Here is a 17756-nt window from a genome sequence, read left to right as displayed (position 1 = left end):
TTAAAAAAAAATAAAATAGCTTTCAGTCCTCCAAAGTCATTGTATGTCAAAATTTTAAAGGCTTAATTTTTTAGTGCTGAAGTTTGTAACTTTTTTTTCACATTTAGAAACAGGACTTAAGCCCTGTGGTGTAAGGCTTCTCATTTATTTTTGTTTGCTGATAACCACCATCTCACTGTGTTTGAACCCTCATTGTGAGTATCTGACATCAGTAGTCAGAGCCAATCTGATGTCCACTGAAGATCCCAAACCAGGAAAGGAAGCAGCTGGGATCAGGTTATTACATGGTGCTCAGGGCTTGGTCTCTTGTCTTCTGTAGCTCTGTTCATTGTGGGCTGAGCCTTTCTTGGAGCAGTATGAGTTTTTCTCTTCTTTGAGTTTCAGATCCCAGACAGACTGCCATGGCTAGCAGTGACTGTTCATTTTACCTTTTAGGAACCATACACTTTCCTTGTCCCTGAAAGAGGAGAGATCTCACTTCTGCACTTGTTCATTCAGTTATTCATTGGTATCACATACTTAGAATACAACTTGAAGCCCTCATTGTGGCTTAAAGCCTCCTAGCTGTTTCTCCAGCCTCATTTCTTACCGTTCTTCCCTTAGTCTGGCCTTCTGACTGCTCTTCATACATGTCAAACATCCATGGTCCTCAGGACCTTTACATTTCCTAGGGTGTCTCTGCTCCATGTATCTCTCACCTTCCAGCAGGCTAGCCTACATTGGCTTATATGGTAATTCAGCAAGTTTGAGAGAAAAAGAGGAAGCACACAAGGACTATTAAGGCCTCGGCTAAGAATTGGCACTTGGTCACAACTGCCACATTCTGCCAAGGCAGGTCATGGGGCAGGCCCGGATACGAGGGATGGGGAAGTGACTCCACCTCTTGAAGAGAGGCTTCGGGGTCACAGAGTAAAGAAGTGTGGGTTGCAAGGGAGAGAGGAGCTGCCCATTTTTGTAATCTACCATATTAGCATTGCTTTCCTATAAGTAAGCCTGTGGGAGCTCTCCTAGGTGTGGGAAATGGACTTTTCCTTTTATGCCTTCTTATACCCTTTGGATTTTGAACCCATTAAACCCATTTAAAAAAAAAAAAAAACAGGACTTAAAGTATTATTTCTCATTTGTTTTTAAGGGGACATTTATGTACATGCTGATCTTCATGGAGCTACTAGCTGTGTAATTAAGAATCCAACAGGTAATGTATTTCTCTTTATTATTCAGAACTTTAATTCCTTTCTTTAAAATATTTTTAGTATAACTATAAGACAAAAATTGTTAATAGAGATAAAGGACACTTTATAATGATAAAAGGGTCAGTTCATCAATAAGATACAACTATTTTATATATATATTTTTAAAGATTTTTTTTTATTATTTATTTGAATGTGCAGTTAGATAGCAGAACTCTGTTGTCTCATTAGTGGCTTCTTTAACCGAAGAAGGAACTTTTCACTGTGATAAAAATTACATCTATAGTCTATATCTGAAGCATTTATTGAATACCTTTGGAAGCTACATTTGCCGAGGGGAAAAAGGATTGTGAGGGCATGCTACATACAATTGCATAGCAACAAATTAAATGGCCTAGATGAGACAGGCTCATTCCTAGAAAGGCACAGACTACCAAAACTGACTCAAGGAGAAATAGAAAATCAAAATAAACCTATAACACGTAAAGAGATTGAAATAGTAGTAAAAAAAAAAAATTCCTGGGGCACCTGGGTGGCTCAGAGGGTTATGCATCTGCCTTCGGCTCAAGTCATGATCTTCAGGTCCTGGGATCAAGCCCCACATCAGGCTCCCAGCTCAGAAGGGAGTCTGTTTCTCCCTCTCCCTCTGCCTCTCCCCCTGCTCGTGCCCTCTGTCTGTCTGTCTGTCTCTCTCTCAAGTGAATAAATAAAAAAATCTTAAAAAAAAAAAAAAAAGAATTAAAAAAAAATTCTTAGGGGCACCTAGGTTGCTCAGTTGGTTAAGTGCCTGCATTCAGTGCAGGTCATTATTCCGGGGCCTGGGATCAAGCCCCACATCAGGCTCCCTGCTCAACGGGGAGCCTGCTTCTCCCTCTCCCTCTGCCTGCCACTCCCCCTGCTTGTGCTCTCTCTGTCTCTGTCAAATAAATGAATAAATCTTAAAACAACAACAACAACAACAACAAAACACCCAAAACAAAAAACATGCTCACAGAGAAAATTCTAGGCCCAGGTAGCTTCACTGGTGAATTCTACCAGACTTTTAAAGAGGATTGAACACAAATCCTTCACAAACTCTTCCAAAAAATAGAAGAGATGGAAAAACTTCCTAACTCATTCTATAAGGCCAGTATTACCCTAATAACAAAACCAAACAAAGATATCACAAGAATAGAAAACTACAGACCAATATTGCTTGTGAATAGACACAAAAATCCTCAACAAAATATTAGCCGAATCCAGCAGCATATTAAAAGCATTGTATACCATGACAAAGCGGGATTTATCCCAGGAGTGCAAGGTTGGTTTAATGTATGAAAATTAATCAATATAGTACAGTGTATTAATATAGTAAAGGACAAAAACCACATGATCATCTCAGTCGATGAAGAAAAAGCCTCTGGCAATAATCCAACACCCATTTGTGATAGAAACACTCAACAAACTAACACTAGAAGGAACTTCCTCAACTTGGTAATGAACATTTATGAAAAACCCACAGCTAACATCAGACTTAATGGTGAAAGACTGGAAACTTTTCCCTTAAGTTTGGGAACAAGATAAGAATGTCTGTTCTTGTCATTTCTATTCAACCTTGTATGGAAGTTCTAAGTATGCCGTTAGGTAATAAAAAGAAATAAAAAATATCCACATTGGTAAAGAACAAGTAAAACTATTTCCATTTGCAGATGGCATGATCTTATATATTTAAAACCTCAAGGAATCCACCAAAAATTGTTAGTTAGTAAACAAGTTTAGAATGTTTGAGATACATAGTCATTATATATAAATCAGTTTTATTTCTTTTCTTTTAAATTTATTTATTTGAGAGAGTGTGTGCATACATGAGTGGGGGGAAGGGCAGAATGAGAGAATCTTCAAGCAGACNNCCTGCTGAGCATGGAGCCCGACTCAGGGCTCCATCTCACAATCTGAGATCATGATCTGAGCCAGAACCAAGAATCAGATGTTTAACCAACTGAGCCACATAGGTGCCCCCAAGTCAGTTGTATTTCTGTATATTCGCAGTGAATAGTACTAAAGTAAACTAATAAAACATTCATTTATAATAGCATAAAAAGAATAAAATACTTACGAATAAATTTATCAAAAAGAAATGCAAGACAGGGGCGTCTGGGTGGCTTAGTTGTTGGGCGTCTGCCTTCGGCTCAGGGCATGGTCCCAGCGTTCTGGGATTGAGCCCCGCATTGGGCTCCTCTGCTGGGAGCCTGCATCTTCCTCTCCCACTCTCCCTGCTTGTGTTCCCTCTCTCTCTGGCTGTCTCTCTCTCTGTCAAATAAATGAATAAAATCTTTAAAGAAAAAAAAAAAAAGAATTGCAAGACAAACACCCCAAACTAAAACATCATTGAAAGAAATTAAAGAAGACTTAAATAAATGGGAAGACTTCTAGTGTAAGGATTGGAAGTCTTAATGTTCTGATGGCAGTACTTCCCATATTAATCTGTAGATTTGATATAATCCCTTTCAGAATTCCAGCTGCCTTTTTTTTTTTTTTTGCAGAGATGAATAAGTTGATCCTAAAACTCACACAGAAATGCAAAGGACCCAGGTCAACCAAATCATTTTTAAAAATGAACAAAATTGGAGGACTGACACTTCTGATTTCAAAACCTCCTACAAAGCAACAGTAATAAAGACAGTGAGGTATTGGTATGAGGATGGACAAGTAGATCAGTGAAGAGAATTGAGATTCCTCATTTATAGTCTGTTGACTTTGAACAAATGTATGAAAGCCATTCAGTGGGGTAGAATAATGTTTTCACTGGTGTTTGGACTACTAATACCCACGTACAGAAGAATAAAAGTTAGACCCCTGCTTCACACCATTTATAAAAATTAACTCAAATACTTAACCTTTACTTATAAGCTAAGACTATAAAACTGTTAGAAGAAAATAAGGCATAAATCTCATAATGAATCAGGAAGTCATTTCTTAGATAAGACATCAAAAGCATAAGCAACAAAGAAAAACAGGTAAATTGGACTTAAAAGTATTAATTCAAGGTTGCTATCAAGACACTGAAAAGATAACCCACAGAATGAGAGAAAATATTGGCAAATCATTTATCCAATAAGGAACCAGTATCCAAAGAACTCTGAAGTCTCAACAATAGAAAGGAAAAAAAACAATTTAAAAACGACAAAAGGGCCAAATAGTTATTTTTCCAAAGATTTAAGAATGGCTAACAGGCACATGATAAGATCCTCAGCATCATTCATCGTTATGGAAATGCAAATAAAAATCACAATGAGATACCACTTAACACCCAGTAGAATTGTTACAATGAAAAAAATAAATAAAACAAGTGTTGGTGAGGATGTAGAGACTGGAACGCTTATATGCTGCTGGTGGGAATTGAAAAGGACGCAGCTACTGTGAAATAGAGTTTGGCAGTTCCTCAGAAAGTTGAACGTAGAATTTACCATGTGACCTAGCAGTTCCACTCCTAGTTCTGTAGACAGACATGACCACACTAAACTTCTTTGCAGATATACTTAGCAGCATTATTTATAATAGCCAAGAAATGGAAACAACCCACGTGTTCATCAGTTGATGAGTAAGGAAGATGTGTTATATCGATATAATGGAATATTATTCAGTCTTAGAGGAGGTACTTGTAATTGCTCTAAAAGGGATGAACCTTGAACACATGATGGTAAGTTAAAGAAGGCAGACACGTTTGAGTCCATTGATACGAAATTCCAAAATAGGCAAATCCATAGAGACAGAGTATATTTGTGGTTGTCAGGGCCTGGGAAAGTGGAGAATGACTATTAATGGGCATAGGATTTCCTTGAGGATGATGAAAATGTAGTGGAATTAGTGGTAATGGTTATATAGGTTTATGAATATACTAAAAACCACTGGATTATATACTTTAGAAGGGTGAATTTTATGGTATGTGAACTATATCACAAAGCATACTTGGCATCCAGCTGTAGGGATATATTACTAATATGCTTCTCATTTTGACGATGTAGGTGATCTCTAGTAATTCTGGAAGTCTTAAAACTTTGAATAGACTTTTCTAAATTATTCTATCTGGAATGAAGTTAGAGTTACTAATATAAGTGAGAGGGCATTTCTTCTCTGATTTACTTAGACCATTTAAAAGCCTGCTTTGTAAATATATTTTTGTTGTTGTTTATGTTTATCTTACTTTAATGCCAGTATAGTTAATATACAGTGTTACATAAGTTTCAGGTGTACAATTAGTGATTCAACAATTGTGTATTATTCAGTGTTCATTAAGATAAGTGTACTCTTAATCCTCTTCACCTATTTCACCCATCCCTCCACCCAACTCCCCTCTGGTAATCATGTTTGTTCTCTATAGTTAAGAGTCTGTTTTTTGGTTTGTCTCTTTTCTTTTTTTCCCCTTTGTTTTGTTTCTTAAATTCCAATATGAGTGAAATCATATGGTATTTGTCTTTCTCTTGACTGGCTTATTTTGCTTAGCATTATACCCTCTAGGTCCATCCATGTTGTTGCAGATGGCAAGATTTCATTCTTTTTCATGGCTGAGTAATATTCCATTGTGTATATATACATGACATCTTCTTTACCCATTCATCTACTGATGGAACTTGGGCTGTTCCTATAATTTTACTATTGTAAATAATGCTGCAAGAAACATGGGGTGCATATATTCTTCCGAATTAGTGTTTTTGTATCCTTTGGGTAAATACCAGTAGTGTGATTATGGATCATAGAGTAGTTCTATTTTTAGTTTTTTGTGGGACCTCCATACTGTTTTCCACAGTGGCTGCCCCAGTTTGCATTCCCACCAACAATGCACAAGGGTTCCTTTTTCTCCACATCCTCGCCAACACTTGTTGTTTCTTGTGTTTTTTATTTTAGCCATTCTGACAGGTGTGAGGTGATAATTCATTATGGTTTTGATTTGCATTTCCCTGATGGTGAGTGATGTTGTAAATACATTGTTAATAAAAAATAGTAACTTTATATAATATTGAAATTAAAATGTGGTATCATTATATAAGATGTTGGAGGATCAGATCTGTCATGCTGCATGTAATTTTCACATCTTGCTGTGTAGAAAGTCTGTACTTGAGTACTGAAGCATTGCAGTGTTGTTATTACAGGAGAACCCATTCCCCCTCGGACCTTGACTGAAGCAGGCACAATGGCACTTTGCTACAGTGCTGCTTGGGATGCACGAGTTATCACTAGTGCTTGGTGGGTGTACCATCATCAGGTAATAAGGGCTGTGGTCCTTTTTCTTAATTTCTTAAGAGCTGTTGCACTGGAGCATCTGGGTGGCTTAGTAGGTTAAGCGACTTTTGATCTCAACTCAGGTCTTGATCTCAGGGTTGTGGGGTCAGGCCCCGCGTTGGGCTTCCAAAAAATAAAAAAAGAGCTATTGTGTACCAAATTTTGAGGGTATAGAAGCGAACAAGACAAAGTGCCTATTTTGATTGAGCTGACATTTTGATGGTGGAGAAAAATACATACATAATATCTGGTAACAAGTGGTGTAAAAATTTCTTTAAAGCAGAGTAGGCAGTAGAGAGTGAGAAGGGCTACCATTTTGCATGAAGTGTCAGGGAAGGCCTTTCTAGGAGCATAAGGTATGAGCAGACACCTAAATGAAGGGAGTGAATGATTCATGCAGTTACACAAGATGACGAATGTTCCAGTTATGACTGGCATACTGACCTAGAAGATCTGTTTCCTCTTCATCTTTGTTGGAATTTTCTGATCTCTCTTTTGGCCCTTCCTGAAAAATAGCTATATCCGGTGGTTTTTTATTCACTTGGTTTTAGTAATTGTCCTTCTTAAATGCTTTTTTACTTGATGATACTTCACTCCATATTTGACTTCACATCACTATTTCACATTTTCAATAATTACTGTTGATAATGATGTACTTTTACAAGGTCCTAAAGCTATGCAGCAAGATAAAGAATTCAATACTATTATCCTCCCTTAGTTTAATTTCACATCTGTTTATATTCATTATTTTCTGCTGTGCTGTGATACTGTGTTTTCAGGAGATTAATATTACTTCTGTGATTATATTTTCTGCCTCAGTAGTGTTATAAAAGTGGTTTTAATTGTTTTATTGAATTGGTTTTTTTTAAGGGTGAAATTAGTGTGCTTTTAATCCCTCCAGTATCTATGACAAAGATACTCTTACATTTGGGGGTTTCACAGATAATATAAAATTTTATTTTATGTATTTTTAAAGATTTTTATTTATTTATTTGACAGAGACAGAGAGCGAGAGCAAGTATGAGCAAGGGGAGGGGCAAAGGGAGAGGGAGAAGCGGGCTCTTTGCTCAGCAAGGAGCCTGATGTGGGACTCGATCCCAGGACTCTAGGATCATGACCAGAGCTGAAGGCAGACAGTTAACCAACTGAGCCACCAGGTGCCCCAATAATATAAAATTTTAAAATATTGTGCAATTTTCTTCTTATTTTGCCAAATTAGAATATATTTTTAAAAATCTACGATCATCTTTTCCTAAAATGAAAGGTTATTTTACTACGCCAAAAACAGTACCTCAGGAAAGGATTTTATTTAATAAATACAGTTTTAGTAAATACAGCTTTATGATGTAAGCTTATTAAACTGTGCTTATTTTTCTCCTAATATCTCAAATCAGAGGAAACATTTGGACAAGTTCTGGCTCTAATCTGTGGCATTTGAAAATTATTGGTGTAGTGTATCCTTCATTATTTCTTTTCTTTGTTACTGACAAAGGTATATGTGTCTTCGAAGAGACACTTCAGCATTGAGAATTTTTACTAAATTATAAACTTTTTAGGAGACAGTGCTGTTTACTTGAATATGACCTTATTGAGTGAAAATTTTAAAATGTATTTCTTAAGACAGCAGTATAATGTGGTGTTGTGTTCCTCAGGTGTCTAAAACAGCACCAACTGGAGAATATTTGACAACAGGAAGCTTCATGATCAGAGGTAATGACTTGTCGGTGGATTATGGAGACAGGTTTGAGGACCATTGCTAATAATATTTTCAAAACAGAAACTATTCTGATTTCATATATGAAATCTGTTATGAAATAAGGAATATTTTGTGCTGCTATGGCAAATTTAGCATTTGTCGTGTCATCTCCATTTGTAGTTTTCTTGATGAGAATGTGCTGTCACATTAAGTTATAAGAGTAAGAATGTATAGCATGACCTTTTTTCTAAAAATTGATTATTCAGGGCTTGACTAACTGAAAGATGAGAGCAAGTATTCGTATTTTTTCTTTCTTAATTCCTGTTCCTATACAGAATGCCAAATTCTGTGAATGGGAAATGTTCCTTCATAACAGAAAAAAGACAAATGTCACCACCAGTGTCAGACAATTTGCAGGCATAAATGGAAAAAAAGGATTTTTAACATTTATGTTTATTGTCTTTTATAGGAAAAAAGAATTTCCTTCCTCCCTCATATCTAATGATGGGGTTTAGTTTCCTCTTTAAGGTATTCTTCAGCTTCCTTGTTCTTTTTTTTTCTGATTTTCATGAGTCTTACCTAAAGTTCTGTCAGTGAAAAAGAACTATTTCCATAGGTAGATGAGTCTTGCGTTTGGAGACATCGGGGTGAACGAAAAGTCAGAGTGCAGGATGAAGACATGGAAACACTGGCAAGTTGCACAAGTGAACTCATATCAGAAGAAATGGATCAACTAGGTAGTTTACAGATTTTAATAAAGTAGCTTAGAGTGTTTCCTACCGTCTAGTTTATCTTCTGAATTCTTAGAGGATCGTATCCACTTTGGGATAATTGAAATTTCAGAACAACACTTGCTATTGAGTTTTACTGAATTTTGTTTTTGGAAGTGTTAAATATACTTTCTCTAGTGAATTATGAAGTATTTAATTGGCTCTGTAACTAATATACTATATAAACATATATAGTAAAACTTTAGTGTTTAATGGGTCAAATGTAAATATGTTCAGCAGAGATAGACTCAGATATTTACAAATGAGCATTTACTTCTGGATTTAAGAATTAGAGGTGATACAAAGTTGAGTTTATATCAAGTGTAATTTCAAACATGAGAATTCGGCTTGATCTAATAATACACTTGCTTCAAGTGGAAAGCAACTGTGGTTGCTGGAATAAATTTACGCACCTACCTAAAAGAACTAGAGAAAGTATACCCTTTATATTGTTTTTACAGTTATTCTCCTAGGGTCATTCCTTTTTAGAACTAGTATTGCATTGTTTCATTTATGACTGCTGTTGCATTACAAGATTTTTAAAAAAATTTTCACCATGTTCCCGACACTGTACAAAGTTCTCTGTTTACATTATTTTTAATGGAATTCTCACAGCCATCTTTGTCAGATGGTGATGGCATCTCCTTTTACAGGGGAGGCAGCTAAGAAGTATTATTACTGCTAAGCAGTGTTTCTCTTGCAAGAGTGTGAATCCCTTCTGTGTGCCAGTTATATTACATGTATTATCTCGTTTCACTTCTCATGTGCAAGTTACAGTAACAGCAGCAGAATTTATGGAATTACTTCTCTTGTCCTCCTTTTTGGAAATACCTAACCAAGACAAGTTCAAGTTTTCATTGTAGAAATGGTTGCAATGTCTAAGAAATTTATAAAGTATCTTGGAGAGCATTTATTCCAACCAGTTCATGTTACAAAAGTATCCTTTTGTCTTAGTGCCCTTTGGGGGTAATCAGGCTTTTTTTGGTGATCTTTTAGAGAAACGGAGTCAACAGAATGCTTTTTTGAAGTTTTCGAGGTAATCGTCTAGCTTTGTTCTGGTAGGTATCGCTCTGACTTTCCTTACGCTAATTCTGCAGATGGAGGGGACAGTAGCAGTGAAGGAGATAAAGAGGAATCACATGCAACCCCTGTGGAAGTGGAACTCATGACTCAGGCTGACCAGGAGGATATCACTATTCAGAGTGGTGGGGATGAGCTAAATGATGAGCTGGTTCAGGAAGAAAGCTCTGAAGATGAAGGAGAATCTGAGGATGCAGTAAAAGACCAGGAACCTGTTGGTGAAATGAAGGATGAAGGGGAAGAGATATTAAGTTATCCTGATACTACCATTGACTTGTCCCACCTTCAACCCCAAAGGTAATTAAAAACTATTATTTTATAGCTAGCAATGATGGAAGAGTTAATCCTTCTGAAATAATACCAAGGTTGACTTTAGAAGTTTTACCCTCCATTGTCCTGTAGTCTTACTATCTTTTCACTATTTGATTGGGGGGTAGATTTCTCTAAAGAAATTTCCAGGACCCAGGGTAGAAAAATACAGTAAACATAAAAGTGGCCAAAGTAGGTCAAAATAGAAACACGTATATGAGTATAAATGCCAATAATGTAAGAGAGGCAATTCCATAAAAAATTTTAAGCGTTTTAATCTTTAAAGTCTTCCTGATCACCACATAAACAATATCATAGTTTTAAAAGTGTTATCACTAGAATAGTTAAGAACAGCTTAGCAGTCAGGCCAGAATTGAGTCTTGGGGTATGTCCTTGGGCAAGTTACTCTGTGTCTGAGCTTCAGTTTCTTTCTCTGTGAAAATGGAATATTACCCCCCCTTTATAGGGTTTTGGTGAAGATTATACGTATATAAAGCATCTAGCAGTGCCTGGCACATAGTAAGTGTTCAATTTATATCCGCTATTTAAGAATATATTTAAAAGTGTGAGGTGAGCAATATGATTTTTAAAAATTTTATCAGCATGTGAAAATTTGTAGATTGCCAGTACTTAAGGGTATGATAACGGGAATGTTTGTGGACTTTGTAAATGAATGCCTTTTACAGGCTAGTGGATGCCTCTTTCTGTTTATTTTCATAGGTCCCTCCAGAAATTGGCTTCAAAAGAGGAATCTTCTAATACGGTAAGCTATTTTCAAAGTTTTGTGAAGAACATCATGTCTTTCTCATGAATCATTTTCTACTTTTAATTTTACTTTCTGGAAAATTAATAGTAGTGATGTTATTGTTTGTATTTGCTTGTGTTTTTGTTTTTTTTTTTAATTTTAATAGAGTGACAGTAAATTACAGAGCCGGAGACATTTGTCAGCCAAGGAAAGAAGGTAAACATATTTGTGTTATCTAACTGGAAAGCATGTAAATATTTTTTGGTTACTGATAATTCAGTTGTGACAGATGACTTGGAGGTTCTAAAGACCTCCCTTATTAAAATTACCAAGATTCAGCATAAACCTTGTTTAGTTCTTAATATTCAGCTCTAATAGGTTTTTCTGTTTTAGGCCCCTAATCTGTCACTACAGTCGGTGAGATAGGTCAAGTAACATGAGACAGACCCTTTGTTATGTAAATATATGCATTAAATAGGCTGGTTCTAGGATAATATTGACAGGAATAAACAAGAGTACTTGAAAATAGGAAAGTTTCGTTTAATAGACTTTTTTTTTTTTTTTTTTTAACATAGAAGGTCTCGGGAGGCAGACAGGCAGGAGGAAAGGGACAGCTGAGACAATCACTATCGGGTAAAAAAGGCTATAAAGCTAGTTAAGCAGTCCAGGAAGAGACTGTAGAGTGGAATGGATAATAAACCCTTGTGTTTGAGAAAGATAATCATTAAACAGCTTCAACACACTTGCTGAGGACACAGCACTATGCTTAATACTGAGTATACAAAGAGGTAAAATATAATAAAGCTTGTGCCTTTAAGGCGTTTTTAAGTCCTGGATTCAGGAAAAGAGCCATACGGTAGGGATACACTAGTTCAGGAGCCAGAAACTGCTGTGAGTCCAGATATTTTGAGAATACCATCAGAAGTGTACCTTGAAGATATATCAGGCCATAGGTAAATGGAAGATAAGAAGGTCAAAGATTCCAAGGAGAATTAGCATTAACAAAGCAGGGCAGCGATTTGGAAGCAATATGCATAGTGCTTTGGGGAATTGATAAGTAGACTGAGGTGAAAGGGGCAAAAAGTTCATGTTTGTGAACTGGTAGATGATAAGATGGGCAAAGTGAACTTGGATCAAAAGTGGAGAACTGATTAGAATGATAAGCTAGCTATTTTTGTACCTCATCCCGAAAGTGATATGAGGAACATTTTGGAAGATTTTAAATGGGAACGTGAGATAGGTAAACACTTAAGATTAATCTAGAAGTTCATGTAGAACAGTTTATGGGGGAAATACTGAAAAAAGGTCTCGGTAGGAAGTGATGAGGACCAGGGCTAGTGTGGTGGCACTGGGAATAGAAGAGATTGCACATAGAAAATGTCATAAAGGGTTTCTCCTTCCTCCTTAATCTGTATATCTTTATCTGTGTATTTATTCAGCTAACCTGTCAACATATTTTATTGAATACTAAAATCTGCCAAGGCCATGCTGATACAGACTACAAATCCTAGTGCCTGGCCATCAAGGTGTGGAGGCTACTGAGTAAGGATAAGTCAAGGGTGACAGTGTGTGGCCTGGATGACAGAAAGAATAAATCCATGAGAGAAAAGTTTTTAGCTTTTTCCTATATGCTGTATTTTCCCTACTTTTATACTATAGCCTGGTGGTTATGAAGTTAAGCAGAAGCCATGATCTTTTATATATTATACGTGTTCCCCTTCCTGTATTTTGGGACACTAAGAATCAGATGTTCCCATTTCATTTCTATTTAGGGAAATGAAGAAGAAAAAGCTTCCAAGTGACTCAGGGGATTTAGAAGTGATAGAGGTAAAGGACAAAGAAAAAGAAAATACTTTACACATTGAAACTCATCAGAACACAAGCAAAAATGTCCCAGCTGTGCAGCCAATGAAACGAGGACAGAAGGTAATAAAGCTTTGGGGTGAACTGTTAAAGTTAGTACTCTGTGGTTCACAAATGAAGTTGTGAGGTTCTTTTTTTTTAAGATTTTACTTTTATTTATTTGAGAGAGAGAGACAGTGACAGAGATAGCAAATGAGAGCACAAGCTGGGAGGAGAGGGAAAAGCAGCCTCCTGCTGAGCAGGGAGCTCGATGTGGGGCTCTGTCCCAGGACTCTGGGATCATGACCTGAGCCAAAGGCAGGTGCCCAACCGACTGAGCCACCCAGGCGCCCTGGTTCTTCTTAATTTTTTAAAGTTTAAGTGAAGATGTAGGCAAAGAAAATAATCCTATGTGGCTTCCTTTGACTGAAAGTTAGTTAGGCTCTAGGGAACGTAGAGATCACCGTTCTGTGTCCCTTTCAGATCATCTAGATAGACGCTCTCATTGTATGTAGAGGGGAAATCAGAAGTATAGACTTTTAGAAGTCTCAGTTATCAACCTTTTCTTTTATAGTTCGGAGTTCTTTGTGTCCCGCTTAAAGAAATCTTCAAAAATTTATAAATTTTTTATTTGGGCCCCAGCGAAGATTAATAAGGACAAAAATCTAGGAGAGGCCTAGAGGTGTATGGTTTAAAAAATTACTAGGTAATTTGGATGTGTAGCCCACATAAAAGAATCACCAGTTTAGTTGAGAAAATTCAGTCTTAAGAGCCTTTGTCCAGCGTAGCTTTTGCTGCCTTGGCTCCTGTTCTTCCTCTCTCTGTGGATCCTGTCTCCAACCGAGTGCAAGGACTTGCTACTACTCCGCTGTCGTGTCTTTATCTTACAATCCTGCTTTTCTTGTATTCCCTGTAAAATTTACTTCTTTTAAGACATTCAAGTTGTACTCTACTTGTCCCCCATAGTTCTTGATAAAGCTGAAAGAAGTCTTTCTCTGAATCACCTTAGAAATAATGTTTGCATTTAGAATATGTTGCATGACGTGTCGTCGTCTTCTACCAGATGGTAAACTCTTTGAGGGTGAGGAGTATGGTTTATCCATCATTTTAGCCTCTCTACTGCTTATTATAATGGTATCTTCTCAGCATTTTTGACAGAATAAGAGCACCTTTTCTTTACAAACATTTGGCATTTTTTTAACTGCTGAATTTTTCCAACTAAAGTCTTTTGATTTTGTAGAGTAAAATGAAAAAAATGAAAGAAAAATACAAAGACCAAGATGAAGAAGAACGTGAACTCATCATGAAGTTGCTGGGGGTAAGTACCATCCAAAACCATGTTCTTCTTTGTTTTTGTTTTGTTTTTAGATTTCATTTGAGAGAGAGAGAATGTGCATGCAAGCCAGGGGAGCAGCAGGCAGAGGCAGAGGCAGAGGGAGAAGCAGACTTCCCACCGAGCAGGGACCCCAGTGCGGGGCTGGATCCTAGGACCCTGGGATCGTGATCTGAGCCGAAGGCAGACGCTTAACTGACTGAGCCGCCCAGTGGCCCTCTTCTTTTGCTTTTTAAGGGGCATTCAGACCGCTGCCTATCCTATGCTGGGATTCAGTACAAACAATATTGAACATACAACATTTTTTTTTTAAGATTTTTTTTCGGGGGGGGAGCATGCACAAGCAGGGGGAACAGCAGGCAGAGGGAGACGCAGGCTCCCTGCTGAGCAAGGAGCCCGATGCAGGACTTGATCCCAGGACCCTCGGATCATGACCTGAGCTGAAGGCACACACTTAACTGACTGAGCCACCCAGCCCCACCCCCTTTTTAAAAGATTATTTATTTGTCAGAGAGAGAGAGAGGACATTATTTTACCTCTATGAATTAAAGTCTGCAGGTTCAAACAAAGAAGAAAAGGGGAAGAAGGGGAAGAAAGGAAAAACAAAGGATGAACCTGTGAAGAAACAGCCCCAGAAACCTAGAGGTGGACCAAGGGCTTCAGACAGCATCAAGAAAGAAACTCCCTCCCTTGAGGCTGTAAGTCCGGAGTTACAGGACTTGGCTGCAAATGACCCGCATGACGACAAGGTAGGGCTACCACTCCTGCGTGTGTGCGCTTTCGCTTCAAGACGGTCACCAGCCACCTCGGGGCTCCCGAGACACGAGGTTCACATAAGTGCTAAAACCAGGACAAGTGGTAACCTTATTCTTAATGAAAGTCCTCTTAGAAATACAACCTAAAGGACTAAATTTCCAGGATGTAAGTGTAAAAATGGTCGTGTTCATATAAGTTTTTTACAAGCCTTTAGAAAATAATTTTATGGAGAGGCTTTATCTGATTCTAGTGGGAGCTCAGTTACAATAAGACAAATAATTCGGATTGTCTTGAAGATGAGCAGAAAGTAAATTTGCGCTTCTCTAGATTTTTCTGTAGGAATATATGCTGTGTTATCTTACATAATGTCCACTGCCTGTACAGCTCAAGTGCCAAGTAAGTGCCCTAGTTGAAAAACCAGCGAGAAGTGAAATTTATCCAGTTAAGATGGTTGCCTAATTATTCTGTCAACTGAAAACAAGCCCAGCTTTAAGTATATCTTCTTGAAATCCTGAGCAAAGGATTGACTACTTTATAAAATTGGAAAAAATTTGGCTTTGCTGGTATTTGTATTTATAGCAGTTAAAGCTTTGGCTAGAATCGTCCGTTCTATTCAGTGTGGATAATGCTTACAGGGATTCCAGAACAATGTTACTGTTTTATAATGTGACAATTCATTTTGATCCTCAAATTTTTACACTATTCTCATATCTGTAATTTATTCTGTAAACCAGAGACTCATAAATATTGAGGTGTTATGAATTATACATAAAAAAACCTATTTGGAGATAATCTAAGAAGAGCAAACAAAAGTAAGCTTACCTTAATATATGAAAAATTTATCCTAGAACTGTTGAACGGAGACTAAAAAATAAAAGTTCTGTTCACCAGGATTCTCCATTTTCCTTTGGCAAACATATCAAATTTAGTTGTCATTTTAAATTGTCATTTTACGTTTAATTTCACTATTTTAGCATGCACTCCATGTGAAAGTGTTTTTTTTTTTTTAACTTCAGAGAACAGTGCTTTTTCTCTTTGACACTGCTCTCTCAAATAGATGCACAAATCCGTTTTGGGACACCGCAGAACACAGTCTTGGGGTCCATAACCTGTAGTTAAGATGTGATAGTCTTGTTATATTATTGGGTTTTTTTTCTCCTCATAGTTTTTTAATCATGTGGAATTTCAACTTAAGTTATAGCTGACTTTTATAATTTTGTTTGGAGCAGGAAGAACAAGACCTGGACCAGCAGGGTAATGAGGTATGACTTTGTGTTGGGGTCCCTACTGTGACACTCTGACTACAGTCTAGTTCCCAGAATATTTGATATACAGTTTCTAACTAATTACAACTTCTAAGGCTAAGACAAGATTATAGGCTCTGGAGTCCAACATTCTGGGTTTGAATCCCAACTTTGCTATATATAACTGCGACCTTGAAGCATTATTTTTTGTGCTTCTGTTTCCTCATCTGAAGAGTGGGGACGATTGGTCCCTACCAGGAGAGTAGTGTTTGGAGAATACCCATAAAGCGTTTAGAAAAGTCCATGGCATGAAGTAAAAACTACTTCAGCACCAAGCATCTTGTCCAAGTTTTATTCGTGTTGCTAAATAAATATGGCTAATCTCGTAGGCAGCCCACCAAGAGCAACTCTAAGAAGCCTGTGAGATTTTTCCTTAAGAACAGGCAGAATGCCCCAGGTGGGCCAGGGTGGGAGAGGGGAGTGCCGCTAGAAAATCCCCCTGGTCGAGAAGTGCTGGTCTAGCCAAAGTATCACTCCCATTTCCAGGCAATGAATTTAAATCGATTTGTGGTCATTTTTATACATCACTTTAATCCACAGTAGTTTTCTGCAACAAATAACATCCAACAAGTTTTTTATTCCTTAAATGTATTTACAAGTATTATTTTTGAAAATCATTGTTTTCATTGCTCATTATGTTATACAGAGATTTTAGTAGTAAAGAATATAAACGCCATTGGTCTTAAACTCTTTGGAGCTAGAAACAGAAAGCAGAGCTTAAGACTATAGGTCTATCAGAAAAAGATAAAAATATGTTGAGTATTAAGACTTTTCTTTTTTAGGACTGGTAAGAATTTTATAATTGTTTTTGTTCTCCCTTTTTAGGAAAATCTCTTTGACTCTTTGACTGGGCAGCCGCATCCTGAAGATGTATTACTGTTTGCCATTCCAATATGTGCCCCTTACACCACCATGACAAACTATAAGTAAGTCATCTGTAGTTTACTCAAAACCACTGACACATAGTGACTTGTGAATGGTTTTGTAATCTCTGTTCAGTAACACACGCAATTCCTTTTTAAAGATACAAAGTGAAACTTACTCCTGGAGTTCAGAAAAAGGGAAAAGGTATTTAAAAAATTTTTTTGAATTATGATTTTGAACGTTTCTTCCCCGAACAGAAGTAGATTCTTCTATTTTCTATTTACAGCTGCAAAAACAGCCTTGAATAGTTTCATGCATTCCAAAGAAGCAACAGCAAGAGAAAAAGACTTATTTCGCAGTGTAAAGGTAAAGTATTCCTCCTGAAGTCTGGAGCTCGGTGGTACAGTTAAAAATGTTAGCAGTTTCTACTTTCAGTTCTTTATTCATAGTAGATGCAGGCTGCAGCTGTTGTTTTGGTAGCTAATGCTGTCGTCTTACTAGAAGCAGTGCAACATAAGTAAAATCATTTCCACAGAATATTTTGGAAATGTCTGTCTTTTGACAGCAGAGGACACATAACTGTCATAAACATGACCACCACATAGAAT

General features: G+C 37.2%; 1 protein-coding gene across 1 annotated transcript in view; it reads left to right on the top strand.

Annotated features, from left to right (window-relative positions):
- NEMF (nuclear export mediator factor) overlaps positions 1–17756 on the top strand; it is a 48309-nt gene that overhangs the window by 29442 nt on the left and 1111 nt on the right. The window contains exons 18-32 of the mRNA XM_008693437.2: positions 1133–1195; positions 6320–6432; positions 8102–8159; positions 8615–8673; positions 8762–8882; positions 10013–10292; positions 11025–11067; positions 11216–11265; positions 12822–12975; positions 14132–14209; positions 14776–14973; positions 16210–16242; positions 17110–17210; positions 17309–17352; positions 17435–17514. Coding sequence (XP_008691659.1) covers positions 1133–1195; positions 6320–6432; positions 8102–8159; positions 8615–8673; positions 8762–8882; positions 10013–10292; positions 11025–11067; positions 11216–11265; positions 12822–12975; positions 14132–14209; positions 14776–14973; positions 16210–16242; positions 17110–17210; positions 17309–17352; positions 17435–17514 — 1475 coding nt within the window. The remainder of the gene's footprint in view (positions 1–1132; positions 1196–6319; positions 6433–8101; positions 8160–8614; positions 8674–8761; positions 8883–10012; positions 10293–11024; positions 11068–11215; positions 11266–12821; positions 12976–14131; positions 14210–14775; positions 14974–16209; positions 16243–17109; positions 17211–17308; positions 17353–17434; positions 17515–17756) is intronic.

This window comes from Ursus maritimus, unplaced genomic scaffold, assembly GCF_017311325.1.
Source record: "Ursus maritimus isolate PB19 unplaced genomic scaffold, ASM1731132v1 scaffold_36, whole genome shotgun sequence".
Classification (NCBI taxonomy): domain Eukaryota; kingdom Metazoa; phylum Chordata; class Mammalia; order Carnivora; family Ursidae; genus Ursus; species Ursus maritimus.
Note: the sequence above shows the minus strand (reverse complement) of the source record. Positions and strands in the feature narration are given on the sequence as shown.